The sequence below is a fragment of the Lichenostomus cassidix genome, chromosome 3 (genome assembly GCF_008360975.1).
Source record: "Lichenostomus cassidix isolate B80296 chromosome 3, HeHo_3.0, whole genome shotgun sequence".
NCBI classification, from domain to species: domain Eukaryota; kingdom Metazoa; phylum Chordata; class Aves; order Passeriformes; family Meliphagidae; genus Lichenostomus; species Lichenostomus cassidix.
In genome coordinates this window covers 11,290,848-11,309,993 of record NC_139483.1, presented here as the reverse complement: position 1 = coordinate 11,309,993, position 19,146 = coordinate 11,290,848, and the positions used below count along the sequence as shown (strand labels likewise).

Below are 19,146 nucleotides of genomic sequence, written 5' to 3'. Positions count from 1 at the left end.
CTCCAGATCCAAAGGAAGGAGATGCTTCCAACATCTCCAGGCTTTCCAGTAGCCTCCTAGCCTCAAGCAGTTGGCTTATTTTTCCTTGTTTCTAAGATGATTTAGGCAGACCTCCACTGTCTGTCCCTCCAGGCGGAGTGTGGTGTCCCCAGCTGATGTGACTGCACTGGTTGCACAGGCGGTGGTGGCTGACAAAGCTGCCACGCACACCCCACCAGTGACACCCTCAGAGCCCACCAGACTTAGAGAATCTGTGGGTCAGGAGGAGTGGCTCCAGACCCAGTTGCCTGGGATTGTCTCCCCAGGCCTTGGTGGTTGCTGAGTGAGCCTCTCCACATGCTCTGCAGCTGGACATCTAGTCACACAAGGGACAGGTCCCCACAGGAGTTGGGGGATTTGCCTGCTGGCAGGGACACAGACAGGAAAAGGCTGCAGGGCTCAGGTCTTTTATTGCAAAGAGGGAGATACAAAAAAAGGACAGTCACCCCTTTTTGGGTCCCCCCAGGCCTGCAGCTGGCTGAGAGGGGTGACAGCAGGGGGAGGCCCAGGCCTTGCTCCCCCTGCATGGGGACCTCGGCTCACACAGTGGGGAACAGGCTGCTGCCAAAGACCACACTGGAGCCAGGGCCAACCACAACAGCAAAGTGGGTGACCCGTTGTGTCCCCGTGTGGCACCCTGGCTGGCCAGAGAGCCGTGCTGTATGGGGAGCACTGGTAGGGAGCCTGGCACAGGGTAGGGCTGCCTGGCCCCAGCCAGACACAACTCATGGCAGGTCACCCTGGCCTTCTCCTCGGCTCTGCTGTTTTACCAGGTGGGGTGCTGAGGTTCCAAACTGCTCTGCAGCCTTACAAGGGCTGCTTCGGGGGCCCTCGCCATGCACCCCTTGGGGCCCTGAGCAGCTTCGCCCAGGGAAGGAGGGGGGAGCAGGGTCCTTGCCCTCTGTCCAGGCAGGGAGCTCAGTGACCTGCCCCAGGTTTGTAGGTATGGCCAGGCATGGGGATGCCCAGGCTGTAGCTCCTGCTGGCTTGTCACGTGTTGTCCTGGGCCAGCTCCTCGGGGCAGGCAGGTTGTTCCCGGGCCTTGCGCAGCCCCGTGGATGGCTGGGCCGGGGCGGTGTGCTGCGGGTCCGGCCCCGGCGGGGTGTGGTGCTGGTGCCGCTGGTACTGCACAAACATACAGACCTTCATCCCAATGGCCAGCATGTTCTTGCCCATGAAGATGCTGGAGACCCGGGCATCCCTGAAGAAGACCATGTTGCTGCCTCGGATGAAGATGGTGGTGATGTTGACGGTGAGCATGCTCAGCATGGGGTACAGCATCATCCGGTGCGGCACAATGCCGATTCCCTGCATGCTGATCTCGCACAGGGACACGCACGGCAGGACCAGGAGCAAGATGTAGCAGTAGAAGAACATGATGCCCTCGGCCCAGAGCGGCAGCCCCTTCTTCTGAGGCTCCCACAGGTTGGCCTGGATGTCCAGCACATCCAGCATGTCCACAATGACCCAGAAAAGGCGGTTGCGGAGATCTTCCTTCTTCTTGAATGTTCTGACGTACTCCATGTGCTCTGTGGCCACCAACAACACGTAGAGAGCTGGGATGCAGATGGAGAGCAGCAAGGTCAACGCTTTGCGGGCTATGAGATCCAAGCTTTTCCGGTCAGCTTTATAATTCTGGTATACAAAGTAGACTTTGATCTCCAGAACGAAGACATACAGGAACCAGAGGATCATGGCATATCCTCGCTTAGCTGTCTTTACCTCTGCCCCAACCCAGATAGCCACATAGCGGAGGACCAGCAGGAAGCATATGTCACCCACTGCCACCATGACACAGATGCCCAGCTTCCTGGAGCCCTGGCTCTGCTCCACCAGGTAGGCATCCATGAGGACGAGGCTGGTCATGATGAGCACAGTGGAGAGGCACACATGGGGCTTGCTGACAGGTGGTGGGGGAACCATCCTGCACAGAGGAACAGGCAGGGTCGTCAGGGAGCTGCTGAGATTTCCTATCCCCCCCTTGGGTCCCCTTTGCCACCCTCTTCTCAACAGCTATGGATGGCTGCAAGAAGGGAGGGAGCCATTCATAGATTTCTCCCATTTTATGTGCCTGGCTTGTTCCAAACCTGCAGATTTCTAGCCAAAGAGCTCCTGAGACTGACCAGACTATCCTGGCTGAAACCCACCTCCTGGGAAGCACATGGTGGGGCAGGCTGGACACTTGTGACTCTTCAAGCAGTTGAGATCCTATTGCTTCTAGCAGCTCATCACACTCACTAGCCTCTGCCACCATGAAGGGTACATGCCTTGTTTTCCATGGGATTTCCCAGCCAGTGGTACTGCTTATATTTCCCATCCCCAAGGCAAGTAAAACTAGATTTAAGTGTTTAACCCAAGCAGGCCCTTAACTGTTGTAATCCAGGACTGCTCTTTTCAGTGTCTTTATTTTCATGTATAGCATAAGACAAAGCCTGGCTTTTTCAGCCTGGCTGTCCTGTAGGGTGGGAGGGTAAAAAACTGGCCCACTATTCAGTTTCCTTCAGGTTCACATTCCCCAAAAGCTTTGCCTAGAGCTATTTGCCCATGCCCACCCTGCCACAATACCATAAACTGAAAGGAAAAGCAGCACAAGCCCAGAGCTCAAGGAGCTCTGCAACAAGCCCTGAATTTCTGTGGGATGCTCAGCTTTCCAGGGCTGGGGCAGAACACAGTACTGTCCCCAAAAGCACCCTGCCTGCCTTGCACGGCATCAGGGCTGTCAGACTCCCTCCCCCTGACCAAGCACAGCTGCAGGCAGCTGCCTTCAGAGGCAAAGAGGGAGGACAGAGCCGGGGCCTCGCCAGGCACAACTTGGCAGCTGCTCTGGAGGGGAGCCAGCCCCCCGGATGAAATTGAGGATGAAACTGGGCTGATGACTGTGTGGCACAGTGCTGCACGAAGGCTGCCCACGCAGAGCCCGCCTCTGCCACGCCTGGGCCGTGCGGGGGCCCTGGGACATCCCGGTCATCCAGGGGGCAGCGTGCAGGTGGCACTTGACCATGGAGCAAGCACTTGGGAGCAGGATGGAGGCCGCAGAGTTAATGGTCACCCCTGCACATGGATGCTCCTGGTGCTGAAACTGATGGCACAGGGCCCTGGGCACAAGCTACCTGAACTCCTGCTTTTTGGCTGAGGGAGCAGGCGTCCGGCGCAGTCGTGCATCCCTGGGCCCAGCAGCATCCTGGCACGTTGCGGGAGGCAGCGAAGCCTGAACCTGTCAGACACAGGTGCCTCTCAGGGGGAGGGATCAGAGCCGGCGGGCATGGGGGAGCCCGCGGATGTGGCACATCTGGAGCATGCCACACGGACGGGGGCTCGCCCGCCTGGCACCCCACGGCCTCGCCGAGCCTCCGCGGGGGCTGGGGGTGCCCCAGGCTCCGGCTCAGCACGGCCCCGCCGGACGCACGCCCGCCCCGGGGCCCGAGCGGAGCCCCGCCGGGCTGTGTCCCCACGGAGCGCCGGGTGCCCCCGGCCCCGCCTGCCCCGAGCCCCCTGCCCGCAGCGGCCGGGCCTTGCCGGGGGCGGGCGCTGCCCGCCGGCCGCGATGCCCGGCCTCCTGTCCCCCCCGGTCCCGCTTACCTCGGGCGGCTCCCCGGGGCGCAGGGCGGCGGCGGCGGCGGCCCCGGGCCCGGCGCGGCATCGCCCGGTGCGGCCCGGCGGCGGCGGCGGTTCTGCGGCGGCGGCGCTCGGCCCCTCCCGGCGGGCGGCGGGCGGGGACTGCGGCGGCCCCCGCCTCACCCGCGGGCCCGGCGCCGCCCGCCGCTCCTCAGGATCCGCTCCGTCTGCCCGGGCTCGCTCCCGCTGCCCGCCTGTCCCCATCAGCTCCGGCCCGGGGCCACCTCTTGCACCCCCACCCGCCTCCAGCCCACGTCCTGCCCCGGCCCCTCCGCCCTGGCCCAGCCAGAGCCAGACCCCGCAGGGCCACAGCCCGGCAGAGGCCCCTCGGAAGCCTGGGCTGACAAGGATGTCAGCCCTCCAGGAGGGACTGGGGCCGGGACTTCTCCTTGCTGGATGGAGAAGGCAGGGGAACGCATACACCATGAGCTGACACCCCGCTGTGCCGCTCTGCAGGATCCTGGGCAGCTCCCGCTCCGCAGGGCTCTGGCAGAGCTGGGCTTGGCACCACCAGGGACTTTTGGGCAGATAAACCAGGCCAAGGAAGGCAAAAGTTTCCCTTACCCTGGCGGACATACCTCTCTGCAAATGCTCTTGTATCAGCCTGAGCAGCTTATTGCATCTAACTCCGAACTTTCTTCTGGGTGATTTAGGTCTTAGCTACACAGGGAAGGTTTTTCAGTCTACTTCCTCTCTGACTTTGAAGTGCTCGTTGTAGATACATGTATTTGGGAAGACGGGCAAGCTCTAAGATCTCTGGAGATGGGCTAAGAGCAAAACCAGGCATAGACCTGAGAGCAAGGACGAGTGCAAGTGACAGAGTGCCAGGGGAAGTGCAGCCCACCTTGCAACCAGCTGCTGACAGGGTGGCCATAGGTTCCTGTTGGATCCAGTGCTTTGGGGCATCTTGGCTGGCTCCAGGAATATAAATCCCATCTGTGGTGTCCTTGGCAAAAGGAGACACTGGACCAGCATCCAGACATCTTAGCTCATATGTCCCACAGTGAGTGTGGACTGGTTGATGCAGGCAGGTGGAGATCCTGTGTGATGGGAGCAGAGCTCTGGGCTAGAGAGGTGCAGCAAGGTAAAGAGGTTGGCTGTGGGAGCATTCTCCTAATCCAGGAATAAGCAGCAATCCCCAGAAGGGCTGAGAGAGCAGGGAGACAATGCAGCCAGAGCAACCTGCCCCCAAGAATGAAAAAAACCCTTGCAACTCAAGTGGAGAGTACTGTGAAGCACAAGAGGGCAAGCTGACACTGAAAAAACTACTTTTTTCCTTCAGAACACAGAAGTGCTGGCTCTCACTTGCTATCCAAGCAGTCTCTTGCAGGATGCAGGGAGGAACAAAGGGTCCCTTAACAAGGAGGCACGCAGGGAGGGGGACACCACAGAGGTACCCACACAACAGAGGTGGGAGAGGGGTGCTGGAGGAAACCACCAAGCAATGGGGCTAAGTGCAAGATGATTCATCTGTGAGCTGGAATCATACAACCCCTCAGTCTCCACTAGAGACGAGGACGGGAGGTGACAACATTCGCGTGGGAAGCAGTAAAGAGCTGCTGTAACAAGGCACATAAAAATAAAGAGCCAGAGCAAGAACAGATACGTATGTGCTTCTCTGAAACATGATGCTGGAACTGGGGTGCCACAGTTGGTGTGTGGATGCATCTGTGTCATAGATAAAATGGAAGGAAACCAAAGAGGGTACACCAGGGCTCCTGGGCACACAGCTGCTCTCTGCTGCTGTTGGCTCCAGAGCTGGGTGGAAGAGCATCTTCCGTTTAGCCCTGTTCTTCCTGTGACACCTGCACTCCACCACTGACACTGAAAAGTCCCTTTGGGGACAGTAATGCACTCAAGGGCTGTTGGGAGAAAGATGGAGAAATCCATCAGTTGTGTTTAACATCTTCAAAGGGGAACTGTGGGAAGCAGAGGAAGTTTGTCAGCAAGCAACAGCAAGTAGTGGCTGTAAGGGGGAAATGCTGGCAGTGGCCTGAGGACCATGCTGAGAGCTTCAACTGCTCCAAAAGAGTTTTGTGGCCCCCACAGCTTGTGTGAGAGGTGGCTGGAACTGATGGGCCCCACTCAGGAAGTCAATTAAAAAAAAAAAACCAAACAAGCTGGGAACAGCTTCTGAGTGAATGGTGTTTTAACATCACAAAAAAAAAAAAAGCCTAATGTGAAAAAGGTGTTGGAAGGTGACATAGGAATGGAGGAGCAAGAAATTGGTTACGACAAGTAGGAAAACAAAGAATTAATGTACAGAGTTAATTCAAGGAACCATTTGTCAAAAATACAGAATGGAGGGAACAGAGCTTGTTTTGGGGTGCAAGCTGGCCCCCTGAGAACATGGTGTCTAATGAAAAACCTTAATTTCAAACACAGGCACCTGCAGCATCACGCGCCTTGATGGGACAGAGAGTGGGTGTTTTTACTTCTCCTGGAAGCAACTCAGAGGAAGAATGAAATTCTTTTCCATAATGGAAAAGCAGCACATTAAGGGGCACTTGTTGCAAAGCAGCAGGCAGCTGCTTTTGGGGAAAGGTGATGGTGATACCCAGCTGAGGTGAAACAATAATGGGTGAAAATGCTGAGAGAAGGCCATGGCCATTGTGTGACTCTCTCTGGCTGCAAAACCAAGGTTTCCACATTCACTGGCAGAATGCTATAAAAATGCAGCTCATCCTTGGTCCAGCTGGTCTTCCACAAGGGCCTCTGCTAAGATCCCCTAGCAAATGTTCTTAAGAGAATCAAGGCTGTCAAGGGTGAAAGCAAAGGTCCTCTTGTGCATTAATGACTTATTTAAAGGAAAGCAAATGCATTAAAGCAGCCATCAAGCTGTTTTGCAAGCGAGCCAGGATGTCTAGGGAACTGCTGTGATCCATGCCCCTTACCAGACGCAGAAATGGGCTAGGAAGTTGGGCAGGGAACAAGAAGTAAAAGTTTGATGATGGCTCAAATTATTCATCTAGTCAAACTGGAATCTGATGTGAATTACCAGCATGTTACTGAGCAACCCAAACCTCAACAGTAGAGGAAATCTAGAACTGACAAAGGCAAGTAAAAGGAAGACGTCCAAGGGACAGACTACAAACTATACATCAGTATTTAGAAAGGTGCTCCTGAAATGTTTACTGCTAGTGTTTTGAAAACAACAGTGCTGTACTCAAGACTGACAGTAGAAACCATAGATGTTTGAGGCTGCTTTGCAAGATTATGCTGCTGCCACTTCTCCAAGTCTAATTCCTCCACTGGCATGAGCCACATTTTACAGTCTGCCTGGAATAACACTACATCTACGGAAAACTCTGTCACTGCTAAATGCATTGAGCAGGGACAGGTCACTGCAGAAGCAACAGGCTTTTCATAATTTTCTGGTTTGACCATTATTGACTTGGCTGTTTCTTTCTGATAGTTTTTAATGAGGGGCACTGCAGCTCTCAGTCCACCTCTGCCTCCTTTCAGGTCCCTCAGCCAGCACCAGCCCTCTCTGGTGATTTGATTTCTTTGATGTCCCATCTTTTCGAGAGCATTTCACACAGATACTCTGCTAAGGGCCTGCTGGAGGCAAAGTCCAGGAGGGGAACCTTCATGCTTTCTGCCAGAACAGAGTGCACTTGTCTGGTTGCAGTGCCACAGGCTTGCCCTCAGCTCTGTCCCTGAGGATGCTCTGCCCTCACATGCTTTACAATCTGTGACGCTTTCTCAGAGCTGTTGAAGCTCTGGGCATGGTCTCCAGGTCACAAATGGCTTTTGCCCATCGCAGCTGCCACTTGCATCTTCTGGCTAACGAGCTTTCTGCTGTTGCTGCATTCCCCTGGGGACTGTTCAGTGACACTGAAGGGGATTTCAGTCTCTCTCTCCGCTGCGTGTTTGGAGCTCCCAGATGTTTCGAGGAAAGAGCCAGTCAGAGATCGCGGCTTCCCTTTGGCTTCAACCCGCCGCGCCCCCTGCTCCATCTGCTCTGCTGCTCCTCAGGCCCGTCCGCTGGCCGGCCGGCTCTCCACCCCGCTGAGCACCTCGCGGCGCTCCATGGCTCACCATCGCCCCGGGCGCTCCAGCGGACATCTTCGCCGCCACCACTCCCGGCACAGCAGCTCGGGCAGGGCCGAGGCCCTCGGCCGGCCCCGGGGATCCCCCGCCTCCGCCCGGGTGCTGAGACAGACAGACAGACAGACAGACAGAAGGACGGATGGATGGATCAGCCCGGCTGTGGGGCGGGCGCGCGCCCAACCGCGCCCCTAGGCGCGCTCTCGCGGGCCGGGACTGATGCGCTTTAAAGGGAGCGACACCGCGCCCTCCTCCCCCGCCCAGCCGGGGCAGTGGCGCCGCTCCCATTGGCTGGTCCCACCCCGCCGGCCTCTCCGATTGGGCGCCGGCTGCACCGGCCGCGCCTCCCGCTCGGCTTCGATTGGCCGTTCGCCATTAGTCGCGGTCCTCGCCCTTTTTCCTGGCTCCGGTTGGCTCGTGCCCGCGCCCCAGCCGCGCTCTGATTGGTCACGGGCCGCGAAGGAGCGGGCGCGCGCGCGCGCGCGCGCCGGGGTGGAGGCCGTCGCTGAGGCGAGGGGCTCGCGCCGCCCCCCAGCGCCAGCGGCGGCGGGATGGCGGCGATGGCGGCGGCGGCGGCGGGCGGCGCGCTGGGCTCGGGCCCCGCCGCGGGGCCTCCGGCGGCGGCCGGCGGGGCGGTGGCGGCGGCAGCCGCGATGGCGGTGGCCGGCCCGGTGCCGGTGCCGGTGCCCATGAACCTCTTCGCCACGTGGGAGATCGACCGCTCGGCGCCGAGCTGCGTGCCCAGGTGAGCCGCCCCGCCGCGGGGGCTGTGCTGAGCCCGGGCGCGACCGGGGCCGGGGAGGAGGCGGCCCCGGCAGCATCCCTGCCCCGCCGGGCCGCGCTCCTCGGTGTCGGCGAGGCCCGGCTCCGGGAAGGGGTTGATGCGCAGCGATCCCCGGCCGCCGTGCCCCCGCTGTGCCTCCAGCGGGAGCGGCCCCGGGGAGCGGCGGGGCAGGGGGACAGCACCGGATCGCGGCTGCGTTGCCTCCATGTTGCAGCCTCTGGCGAGTGTGTGCCGCGATGGCCATGGATCTCAAAACGGGGTGTGTCATCGTGGCCGTGCTGCTTTGGAAAGCTGTCTCTCTGCCCCCGGAGTGAGCGGCGGTGACCCTACAGCCGGTTCCCTGAGGCCGGGCAGTGGCCACCGGGCATCCGTGGGCCTGTGTCACCTACACGGCAGACCACAGGGAACAACAGGAAGGATTTACTGTTCTGCCAGCTGAAGCCAGAGTTGTATCTTTGGCAGACCTAGGAGACAGGCTGAGCGGTGTAGATGTCATCGCTGTCTGTGTGGTTAAAGGTATGGTCTAGGCTGGATGTGCTTATAAACTCCTGTCTTGGAGCCAGGAGGTGCCTGGTGTGGTAGCGAGCTGGTTGTCTTTTGGCCCACTTATCTTACCAGACTCCGATCAGAAGGTCTTCTCATGAGAGTTCAGGGCAGATTCAGGAAGTCACCGTGGTTCCTTGCATCTCTGGGCTGTGGTGTGTTGTCTGCAATGATGTATTCAAGTGCTTCACAAAAATTAGAGGTGTTAAATTCAAGAGGGGGAAAAAGAAATGTTCCTGTAGGGCAGCAGGATACCAGCCTTTGTGAAAGGGCTTTGCTAGATGGATATGTTTGTTGGGAGAAACTCAGTGACTGAGTGGACAGACGGGCCAGAGTAGAAATGTTCCAAAATACTCTGAGCTACTGGAGAAAGCCCCTGTGACTGCGGTGCCCAAGGGAGGATTGTGGTGCCCAAGGGAGTCCTGGGCTAGGCAGGCAGCAAGTGGAAGGAGTTTGCAACATGTGTCTGCAAAAAGCCTATGCACCTCTTGATGACACATGCTGAGGCTGTTGTATGGAGCAGGAAGGAGTGATCATTTCATAGCTTTAAAGTGACTTGAGGTGTTGTTTATTTGTGGGCAGGTTACTCCCAAGCTGGAATTTGGAGAGCAGGACAGAATTACCAGGTTGACTTCCTGTAGAAAACATTTGCATATGCAGAGCACAGAACTTAGTGATGGTGAAGGATGTGTAGGTACATAGGCTTCATAAATGGATGTGCTCCAGGAGCTAGGGAGAGGAGAACTGCTTTGGGCAAAACAAGGACAGAATGACTGAGAATAGTGAAACCAAGTGTAGAAGAGTGTAGAAGTGGGTTACATGGGTGGCAGGATGCCAGTGGATGAGAAGAAGCGGTGTGTAATCAGTCTGAAAGTTGTTTTGTAGAACTGGTTTTTCGCCCAGTGAATCCTGTGTTTTTTCACAGGGACAGTTTCCATTAGCATTGTGTAGATGCTTTTTCTAATGCACGAGCTTCTTTGTGTGCTGATAGCCTGGGGGGTAGCCATCTGACACAGCTGCTTGCAGGAAACTTCTGTAAAATTCATCTGAAATTTAGTCTCTGGAATATCTTCAAACACGACATCAGCTAAGATGGGAAGAAGCAAATGGAAACTGATTCTTCTTTCAGAGGCCTTGGCTCTAGCATGGTGTGCTGGCATGTCTGTAGAGTCAGCAGGTCTGGAGAAGTCCTGCTAGTGGGCACAGTCCACAGTGACCTGTGTGGGACTGGTACTTCTGTGTTTTCCTGTCCTCAGCTGGCCCAAGCTTTCCTGGGTGAGCGGGTCACAGGTGGGCAACTGTCAGGCAGGTGTTTTAAGTCACTGAAATTAAAGGGAGATCAAGCCCCAAACCTGAGCTGTGTTGATGGTGTATCTGTGTGCTATGCTTCCTTATTGCTTGCTCAATTTTTTTCTCTACTGATATGCTTGTATATGGTATAGTCTTAACATGTTCTGCAAGGAAGAAGCTCTGCTGTACTGTCCCGGTGCCCAGCACAGGTGGTTTCTGGTCTCACTGTGCTTTGGAGGTGGTAGTGGCAAAATAATATCCATTCAAGGCAAAAATGCTTCTCCCTTGGGCTTCTCTGTCTCTTATGCATGTGTAGTCTTAATTTTTTCATACTTATGCATATCTGAAGAAACGAGAACTTTGCTCTGGTTTTAATGCTATAGAACATGATTTCTTTTTCTAGAGTATCTATTGGCTGTCCCTCTGCTCCTTCTTAGGTGTTTGATTTTCTGCAGGTGTGAAACTGGGCTGGATCAGTCTTTGTGGGGATGCTCTGTGCTTGGCTGTTAATGCAGGACAGTTGGAAGGTTGTATCCAGGCCTTCAGGATACCAGAGGGAGTGTGGCCAGTAAAAATGGGTACTGGGAAGTATAAGCCCAGTGCATGGAATGGTTCAGGGGATGACTGTAAGACTTTTGGTGCCTTGTCAGAGGATCTTTGCTTTCTAGCTCAGCTGTTGCCTGTAAGGGAAGTTTCTTTCTGGTGGAATCAGGCATGTGCCACTGAACTAAGTCCACATTTATTTTTGGAAATTGCCTTCCTCTTCGAATGGAGGTATCATCCCTCCTGCTGGTATCTGTTTCTTTTCAGGGCCAGGTTGAGAGAGATCTGTGCCCTCTTGGTGATTTTCCTATGAACTGACTGAGCACAGCCTAAGCCCAGCTGCCTTTGGCTTAAGTGGCTCCCAGGGGAGGCAGAGCTGAATTTTGTGGGCAGTGGGCTATTATGCAGAGAGGCAGAAGGAAGTAAACACCTGGACAGCAAACAAAATGCTCATTGCATCTTCACTGGGGCCACCCGTTGGCTAGGAATTATTGGCTTCCCATCACAGTGCCTTAGAAGAAAAGCAAGCAAATCTGATCGATTCATGCTGCAGGGTGTGAAGCATGCTTTGGCTAAAATAGTCCATCTATCAGCCTGAACTTCCACTCATAGTTATCTTAGTAGAAGTCTTTATAGCAGTGTTCTGAGCTGGGAGTGTCTTTACAGAGATGCCTTGCAAATAAATCCCCTTATGATAGTAGCAGGTTTTCACTGTATAGAGTGCAGGAATGCTCTATACAGCAAGGAATGAGCTAGAGCTTTGCCAAGGTAAAATGTCCATCTGCATCAAGGTAATGTCTTACTGTGATTTCCTTGTTTTGTATGTTGGTCAAGAAGTACATTGGGAAAAAATGTGTCAAAGGACTGTGCAAACATGCTTGAGGTCTTGTTATTTCCACATAGTGGTATTTTCCACCTCTTTTAATAGGAGTGCTCTCTTTCTTTTTTATTTTTTCTTTTAACATCTGTGCGTCCATAAATGCAAGTTCTTAATTAGGAAACAAGATAAGCTTGTGTGATTGTGTTCACTTTTTCCATGACACGGCTACTGTGTTCAGTGTTATGTGGATGTCGTTTCAGTGATAAGTAGTCATATTTCTAGTTAAAGGTGAGAGATACGAGTTGTGTTTTGGCTACTGCGTCAGTATTGCTGAGGTCAGGCTGCAAACGCAGATTCTACCTGCACAGAATGTGCTGTGAATGGCACTGCAAGGATTCAGATACACTGCATTTCGTCCACAATACCTTGTATCTCAGTACAATGCATGAGCAAACATTCCAAGTCTTGCTGCCGCCCACACAGTGTGCTTGAACACAGTGTATCCTGCTTGTGGTAGTTAGAAAAGCATTGAGTGAGGGAAATACGTGTGGTTTTGGGTCACTTGGTGAGACTGTGTACGTGTACCTTCAGGATATTACATTTCAGAAGGTGCTCTGAATTCTCTGTTGTTATAACTTGCAAACTTTTGTTTTGTAAAGTTATAGCCTAATGGATGTTTTCTTGCAATGACAGCAGTTGTTGCAAGTACAACTGCAAATATCCCCAAAGTGCCGGCTAGGGCGATCCTTTGTAATATTGTGAGGTGAATGTTCTCGTCTCTGCAGCCCAGTTTTCCTGTTTGGGCAGACAGTGTCCATTACCTGACATCTCATGGAGAGTAGGTTAACACTTTATTTGTGCAGGTGTGGTTGCATGCTTTCCATTGCCTGAGGTCCAGCAATCCTTTCAGTGACAGTTCCTGCTGTGTGGTGTGGAGGAACGTGCTCACCTCTGGCACAAGCTACACGAAGGGGCTGCTGTGGGCTCAGGGATCTGTTTACTCTCAGCACAGAGCATTGCCTGTCTTTTCTACAACCCCTAAGAGTATTGTGGTGATGAAGAGCCTCTGAGCTTGGTGTTCCTTTAAGAAATGCTTATTCCAGCTGGAATAATATGTATTTATCTGCCTGAGATGTTCTTGAGTGGTTTCCTCGGTAAATCAGACGTTTTCATGGTAAACTTCCAACCTCAGCAAAATCTGTTCTGTTTGGATAAGCTACAGAGTTGCACCTCTGGGAGTGTTAAATGATTCCAGATTGTTCCTTCAACAGATACTGTGATGCCGTGACAAAGTGGTGTAGCTTCAGACCCAGAGTGCTTGGGAGAGGCCACAGTTTCTTGTAGGGAAACAGTCTCTTATAACTGGTGAGATGCCATATTTGAATTATGATTTCCTTTTAGTCCTATATAGGAAACAAAATGTCCTAAACAGCCATCAGATTGCTTATTATTCTTAATATTGTGGGCTTGGCTACAGGCCTGCAGCATAATATGTCTCATATGTTGTCCACTATCTGTAGCTCACTGTGGCAGCAGAGCATGTTTGGGATTTCTTCTCTGGCAGTGTTTTGTTTTCCTTCTGAGCATACAGTAATTGAGTAGAACTCAGGACAAGTGTGCCCTGCTAATATGGTTGATGGGGGGGTGTGCTCTTTGCAAAATGTTAATAGTGACTTCCCTGAGGGTTTAATTTTATTTGAAGGACCTGTCGTGTTGCATCCTAGCCTTGATTTCCAGTGCTTCATTCATTGGCCAGGCTGTGTTGCAACAGTTGGCTGATGGCTTATCAAAAATGTTGCATTGTTCTTACTGTGCTAGTACACCATGAGTACACATTCCTCTTCCTTGTGCCTGATGATTTGCAGCCATGTAATTTGTATGTTGGGCACCCTCCTCTGCCATCAAGATCCCCAGACCTTTATTCTGTCAAAAGAATAAATTGCTGAGCACCAACAGCTTACGGGGCTCCCCCAGCAGATCCATTCTTTGATTAAATCTGTGCTGATGCTTTTGTGTAATTGTTTCCAGTGTGGAATGATTCTAGATTGAAAACTATGTCTCCTGTCAACTTTAAAAGCATTTTCCAAAAAAGAGCCAGAGGTGAAAAACATACTGCATTTTATAGCATGCCAGGCAAGCATATGGACAGAGCTATTTTCCAAGTACTTTGTGTTGTTATCTGTTCCAAGCTTTCAGCATCCCAGCTGATGGGGAAGCTGTGCTTCTGTTTTGGTTTATTTTAACTACATCAAAGCTGGTGAATACTGTTTTGGGAAACAAGAAGTGAGAGTGTCTTACTCCTCTGTGTGGGATGTGGCAGCAGGAACCTGTCTGCCTCTAGGGAAGCAGGCAGCTTAAGTGATACTACTCTTGTTGCTAGAAGTCTCTTAGATAAATGAGGCTTTGTTTGGATATTTCAGTATACTCACTGCAGTGGACTGGAAGGAGAGATGCAATATTTCAGGTGCTTGGACACATTGCAACTGTGGTTATAGAGACCACTCCCTGCTCTGCAGTGTGATTCAGCTTCAGTGCACACAGCCCAAAATTACACTGGCATTTTCTGCTGGCCTCTTGCAGTGCCCCCCGTGTATAATGCTGCTGACTGCCATCTCTCATGCTCTGTTTCTCTGTATCGTGGTCTGTCTCAGTGAGCAATTCTGTTTAGTAAATTAGAACTCCTGTTGTCCTTTGTTCTATGTTGTCCTTCTTTTCCTACTCATACTGATTTTTAAACTTCCACTGTAAATCCTTCTTATCATATTTCTTATCCTTCCGTGCAAGAATATCTTATGTGGTATGAGATTCAAAGCCAGTGCATGTGGGACCATTTCCTGGACAAAAATGTCTAGGTTCCATGCCCAGCTATGTATTTTTAACTGTTTTCTGCATATGTGATAAATAAATTTTCATCAGTATAGGCAGTTCAGGATGATAGCAGAGCTCATGTCTTTAGTTCCGCTTTCCAAAACTGAAGATCACTAACAGTTAGGTGTTGTACTGTTGCAGTGGTAGCAGGGTTAGAATAAGAGTAACTCCCTGGTAAATGGTTTTGCTACTCTTTTCCTGTTCTTTGATACCTTTCCTCTGCCAGGGAAGAAGATCTTGTTTGTGCAAAGCCTCTCATTGATTCTTCTGCTGTCTTATTTTCAGTAACAGTTCAAGTAGTGTCTCTGAATCCGTATTATTTAGATAAGTGTAATTTAGATTTACATTATTTATATACTTTCAGAAGAGCTCATGTGTATTTAGCATTTCCCCCATGTTCCTTCAGCTGTCTTCTAGTAGTCTGATTATTTTCTGCCTTATCAATACATTCACTTTTTTCTCATTTCTCCTTTCCCTCAAAAGCCCTGCACATGCCTGCTGATACTTTTGATACTATTCTCACTTGTTTTTTCTTGTTTCTGTCTTGACTTGCATATATGTAATTGAACAGTCTTTCAATTTGAGTCTTAATTTTTCCCTTCTCAAAGTAGTTTGATTTTTTTTCTCATAATTTAAAGACTATTCATTGTGAAGCGATAATGACCATGTCTTTTTCTTGTATGGCTTGTATTTTTCAGCTGAACTATGTTCTTGATCTGCTTGGGTTGTTTTTTAATGACTTTTACATTTTTTCACTGCTAATGAATATCAGCTTTTTTCTTCTTCTAGACTTGTGGAACTTTCTTGTATGTACATCCCTGAAATTCCCATAAGTTGACATTTCTTTTCAGTTTTCTTGTACCTTATGCTCAAGGCTGCTTTTTCCAGGTATTCCTTCCTTCCCTGTGTGCTCCTTTGTCAGAAGCATCTCTAGATCTCCCATTTGGATTTCATCTGCTGTGTGTATGAATAATGTATTAAATTTTTCCTTGATGTTTGTCAAGTCCCTTGACATTTCAAGCTTTTTTTCACTGCGTGTTATGTTCCTTAATCTCCAGTCAGACAAAAGAACAGCATTCCCATTACTCTGCATTTACACTGTGTTCATCTCATCTGTATCTTGCTGAAATGTTTGTATTTATTTGGAGGTGATTTTATCTGTTGCCATATTCATTTGTGAAAGTATGGACATGCCAACCTTGTTTAGGTTCCTGCTCCACCCACAAGGGTCTGAGCAGAGAACTGCATTGTACAGACACTGGGTACTAAAGGCTTGTGTTGATGAAAAGCCTAAGCAGAAATTTGCCAGCTTTGGTAAGAATCTTTCTTTTGAGTGAAGAATCTTAACTCTGCAACTCTTTAGAATTAAACTTCTTTTTAAATGTAATTTTTTCCCTTAATTTTATGAAGAAAACTCAGAAATGGATTTGCATGCTGGTTTGACCCGTGTCTCTTTCATGGGCTTGTATCACTTCAGTCCCTCCCCTGTACTCTTGTCCCAGATGTAACTTAACACGGTGCAATGTTCCTGAGCCTGCAGGGATTCAGATCTAAGGTGTTTGCCAGCTCAAGATAAAAGCAGAGGAAGTGGATGGGATGACAGTCTTGTGTCTGTGCTACTTCAGGAGTACCAAGCTATAATGAAATGTGAACTCCATGTTCAGCATTAGTAGGAAAATTGTTAACTGTGCTTTAAGGAATCTGCTGTGTGGCACATGATTGCCTTTTGTCAGTGTGTGTGGAGATCTTTACCAGGACAGTCTGGATAATGGAAGGAGTTGGTGTGTATCAGTGACCTAACCCTGACCTCATTTCACCACTTTTCCCAGCTTAGCTGCGTTGGCACAGCAGACTTGGAGGTGTATCCCAGTAAGCTCTGCCAGGTGATGAGTGTGAGAATGTGGTCTGTTCTGCATCCCCATTAGCACTTTTTCACTTGGTTCAAAGCTACTTGTCACCGTGTTTAAGTACTTGTGCTTTCCTTTCTGTAGAAAAGGCTGCAAGTGGTGTTTTTGTAATCACCACTTTGTGGTTGTTAATTCATTAACACATTTTATTTTAGCCTGGAGACAGTGAGCGAGCTGTTTAGCAATAAGTACCTGACAGGCTGCTCGAGCTGTGGAGGCTCTGTGCAGGTGCATTTGCACCTTGCTATGCCACTTTCCACTAAACAGGCATTGCAGCATCTTCTGTTAAAGCAGCCTTGGATTTGGGGACAGCTGGTGCAGCGATTCTGCCGCATATGGAGACAGAAAATTTCAAAATCTGTTACATTTGTGAAGAAAGTTCTGTGACATTAGCCATAGTATTGCTGATGCCTAATTTCAGCACGGCCAAAATGAGAGGAGATCAGTGTGATGCTACACACTTCCACTTTTTTCTGGTGTGTCCTGAGGTGCCTTTTGGGTAGACCCCCAGTGAACAGCTGAAGTTTTAACACAGTGATTTTAAGTAAAGCAATGACCAGGTAAATATGGGATGTTTCCCAAGTAATGTACCCCTCCTATTGCCTAGAAAAAATAATTTTAAAAGTTCACTGCAGCATGTTACCACTGCCCTGTGGATTGGCTAGTAAGCTCTTTTTAAGGTTTCTAGGGAGGCTGTTATGCATCAGCAGTGAATTTGGTCACATGCTCTTTGTTATACAAGTAATTTGTTTGAAAATAAAGCAGAAAGATGACCTTGTGGTTTGGACACTGAAGTGAGGCTTAGATTCAGATCCTGAAGTTGCTTGCTGTTCTAATTGAGATAGCCCTTTCCCTCCCTGAAGCCACAGCTATGACTCATATTCCTGTTCTCCCTACTTTGTTCACAGTTGTTTCCGTGCTGCAGTGTTGCCTTTTGCTTGCATGGGATAGGGTGACTGTGGAGAGAAACCACCTTAGAGCGAGATCACTGGCAGAGTTTTCCTTTCTGTCCAGTCTGCCAGATGGGAATCTGCTGGGAACTGGTGGAGTCTGGAGTAGGGTTTGGGGAGCAGTGCGTGGAAGTTAATTGGACTTTCTGCTGAGGTTTTAAGGGCTCTTTGTGCTGAGAAAAGACGTTGTTCCTGGTCAAGGCAGTGACTATCTGCATAGCTTGCAGTGGAACATGAGAGAGGCTGATGGCTGTGTGACTGAGTAGGATGCTGTGCATGCTGGGACAGGCTGTTTGGGCAGATCCTAATGCTTCCTCAAGAGATGCTTCTTGACAGTGTCCTTATTATCTGGAATTCAGCTTGTGTGACAGGACGTGTCAGGAGGCTATGGCAGAGTCTCACGTCCTGTTGTGGTAGATGTTACATGATGTGCTACAATGAAATGCTGCTTTCCTCTGGGGGTTTTACTCCATGGTTTGGATAAACATAGCTGAAGGGGAAGCAGAGGTGAAGAGATTCCCCCAACAGTTAAAAAATGGCAGTGACATTAAATCTTGTGTCTCTGCCTGAATCCAGATCTTAACTCTAAATTGCTTCATTTTAAGAGCAATAAAGTCTTGCTGTAGCAGGGCCCAGGAAATGTAGTTATGTCACTGCAGCTCTCCTGTGCACTTGGTAGGGCAACAGTTGTTTGGTACGGTTTGTCCTCAATTAATTTTCCTTTTTATTTTTTGTTACCCCTTCTCAAATATTTGGGTATTGTGAACTACACAGCCAGTGAGTTGTAGTCTCACAGAGGAAAGAAAGAAAGAAAGTACACAGTATCTGTCCAGTTCTCTCAGCATCTGATCTATTTGCCCAGTTTTGTACTGTCTTGTCAAGGTCAACTGCCTCAAAGGACTGTATTTCATAGAAATCAGTTGTTAAAGGGAGGTTGGAGGTCCTGTTAACTCCCCTGCAATGGAGAACTTGGCTGTATTCCAATTCCCTATTTGCTGGCTGGTTGTACTGTGGAGGTAACTCAACCACCCTCAAAATTTGCTGTCTTTTTCTAGTGGGTTGGTATTGAGAATCAGGAGATGGAAAGAAGGAGAGAAGACAGCCTGGAAAAAGCTGATACAAGTGCAGGAAAGGGGGTGGGAGAGAAAGGTGCATTTTCAGGCTAAATCATTTCAGCTGTATTCTTTCCAGTGATGCATCTGTGTGGGCTTGTGGTGTGAAAGGATGCAGGGTTGAGAGATTGGTTTCAAGGAGTCTGTTTCATTCATGGTTTGTGCAGCAAGGTGCACTTGCTTCCTGCATAGGTAAATGTGCCTTTAAACAAATGAGTAGGAGGCAAAATTAACAACCTTAAACACCCCTCTCAAACAATTGGAGTAGGAAAGGTTTAACAGCCACCCACTTGCCTTCTAACTTCTGCCTACTTACAGCCTAGCCAAGAGGAGGGAAAGGAAATCTCTTAACCTGATTATTGTTTGTGACTACAAGAAGCAATCCAGTTACAGCAATACTTTAATCCCTGTGCTGTTGGATACCACTTAGAACAGGGAAGTCTTGGTTCCATATCCTTGCAGGGAGGGATGTGGTACCTGTAAAGGAAATCACCAAATCTCCCCTTGCTTTGGCCTGAAGAAACTGTGATGAGGTTCCACACTGAGCACTTGGAGTTTGTCCAAAGAGCATGAGAACAGTTGGCCCCAAAATTTGAGTCCTGTTTATCTGTCTAGGTAAGGAATG

At 50.5% G+C, this 19,146-nt stretch overlaps 1 protein-coding gene and 1 pseudogene across 7 annotated transcripts in view; one reads left to right on the top strand and one right to left on the bottom strand.

Moving 5' to 3' along the window:
* Window positions 1–430: 430 nt before the first annotated feature.
* LOC146439061 (transmembrane protein 121 pseudogene) lies at window positions 431–8,089 on the bottom strand (annotated as a pseudogene). 5 transcript variants are annotated; one of them, XR_014850661.1, is made up of 3 exons: window positions 4,233–8,089; window positions 3,147–3,253; window positions 431–1,963 (listed from the first exon to the last, which is right to left on the bottom strand). The product of XR_014850661.1 is annotated as a transmembrane protein 121 pseudogene, transcript variant X3 (transcript). The 5 variants fall into 5 exon arrangements; XR_014850660.1 differs by having other exon boundaries at window positions 3,150–3,253; window positions 4,233–8,088; XR_014850659.1 differs by lacking the exon at window positions 4,233–8,089 and adding an exon at window positions 3,619–3,754 and having other exon boundaries at window positions 3,150–3,253.
* A 91-nt stretch (window positions 8,090–8,180) lies between these two features.
* Window positions 8,181–19,146, top strand: part of LOC146439060 (phosphofurin acidic cluster sorting protein 2-like) — a 55,474-nt gene continuing 44,508 nt past the window's right edge. For both annotated transcript variants that reach the window (XM_085054479.1, XM_085054478.1), the window contains exon 1: window positions 8,181–8,449. In XM_085054479.1, coding sequence (XP_084910605.1) covers window positions 8,256–8,449 — 194 coding nt within the window. In that variant the 5' untranslated portion in view covers window positions 8,181–8,255. The remainder of the gene's footprint in view (window positions 8,450–19,146) is intronic.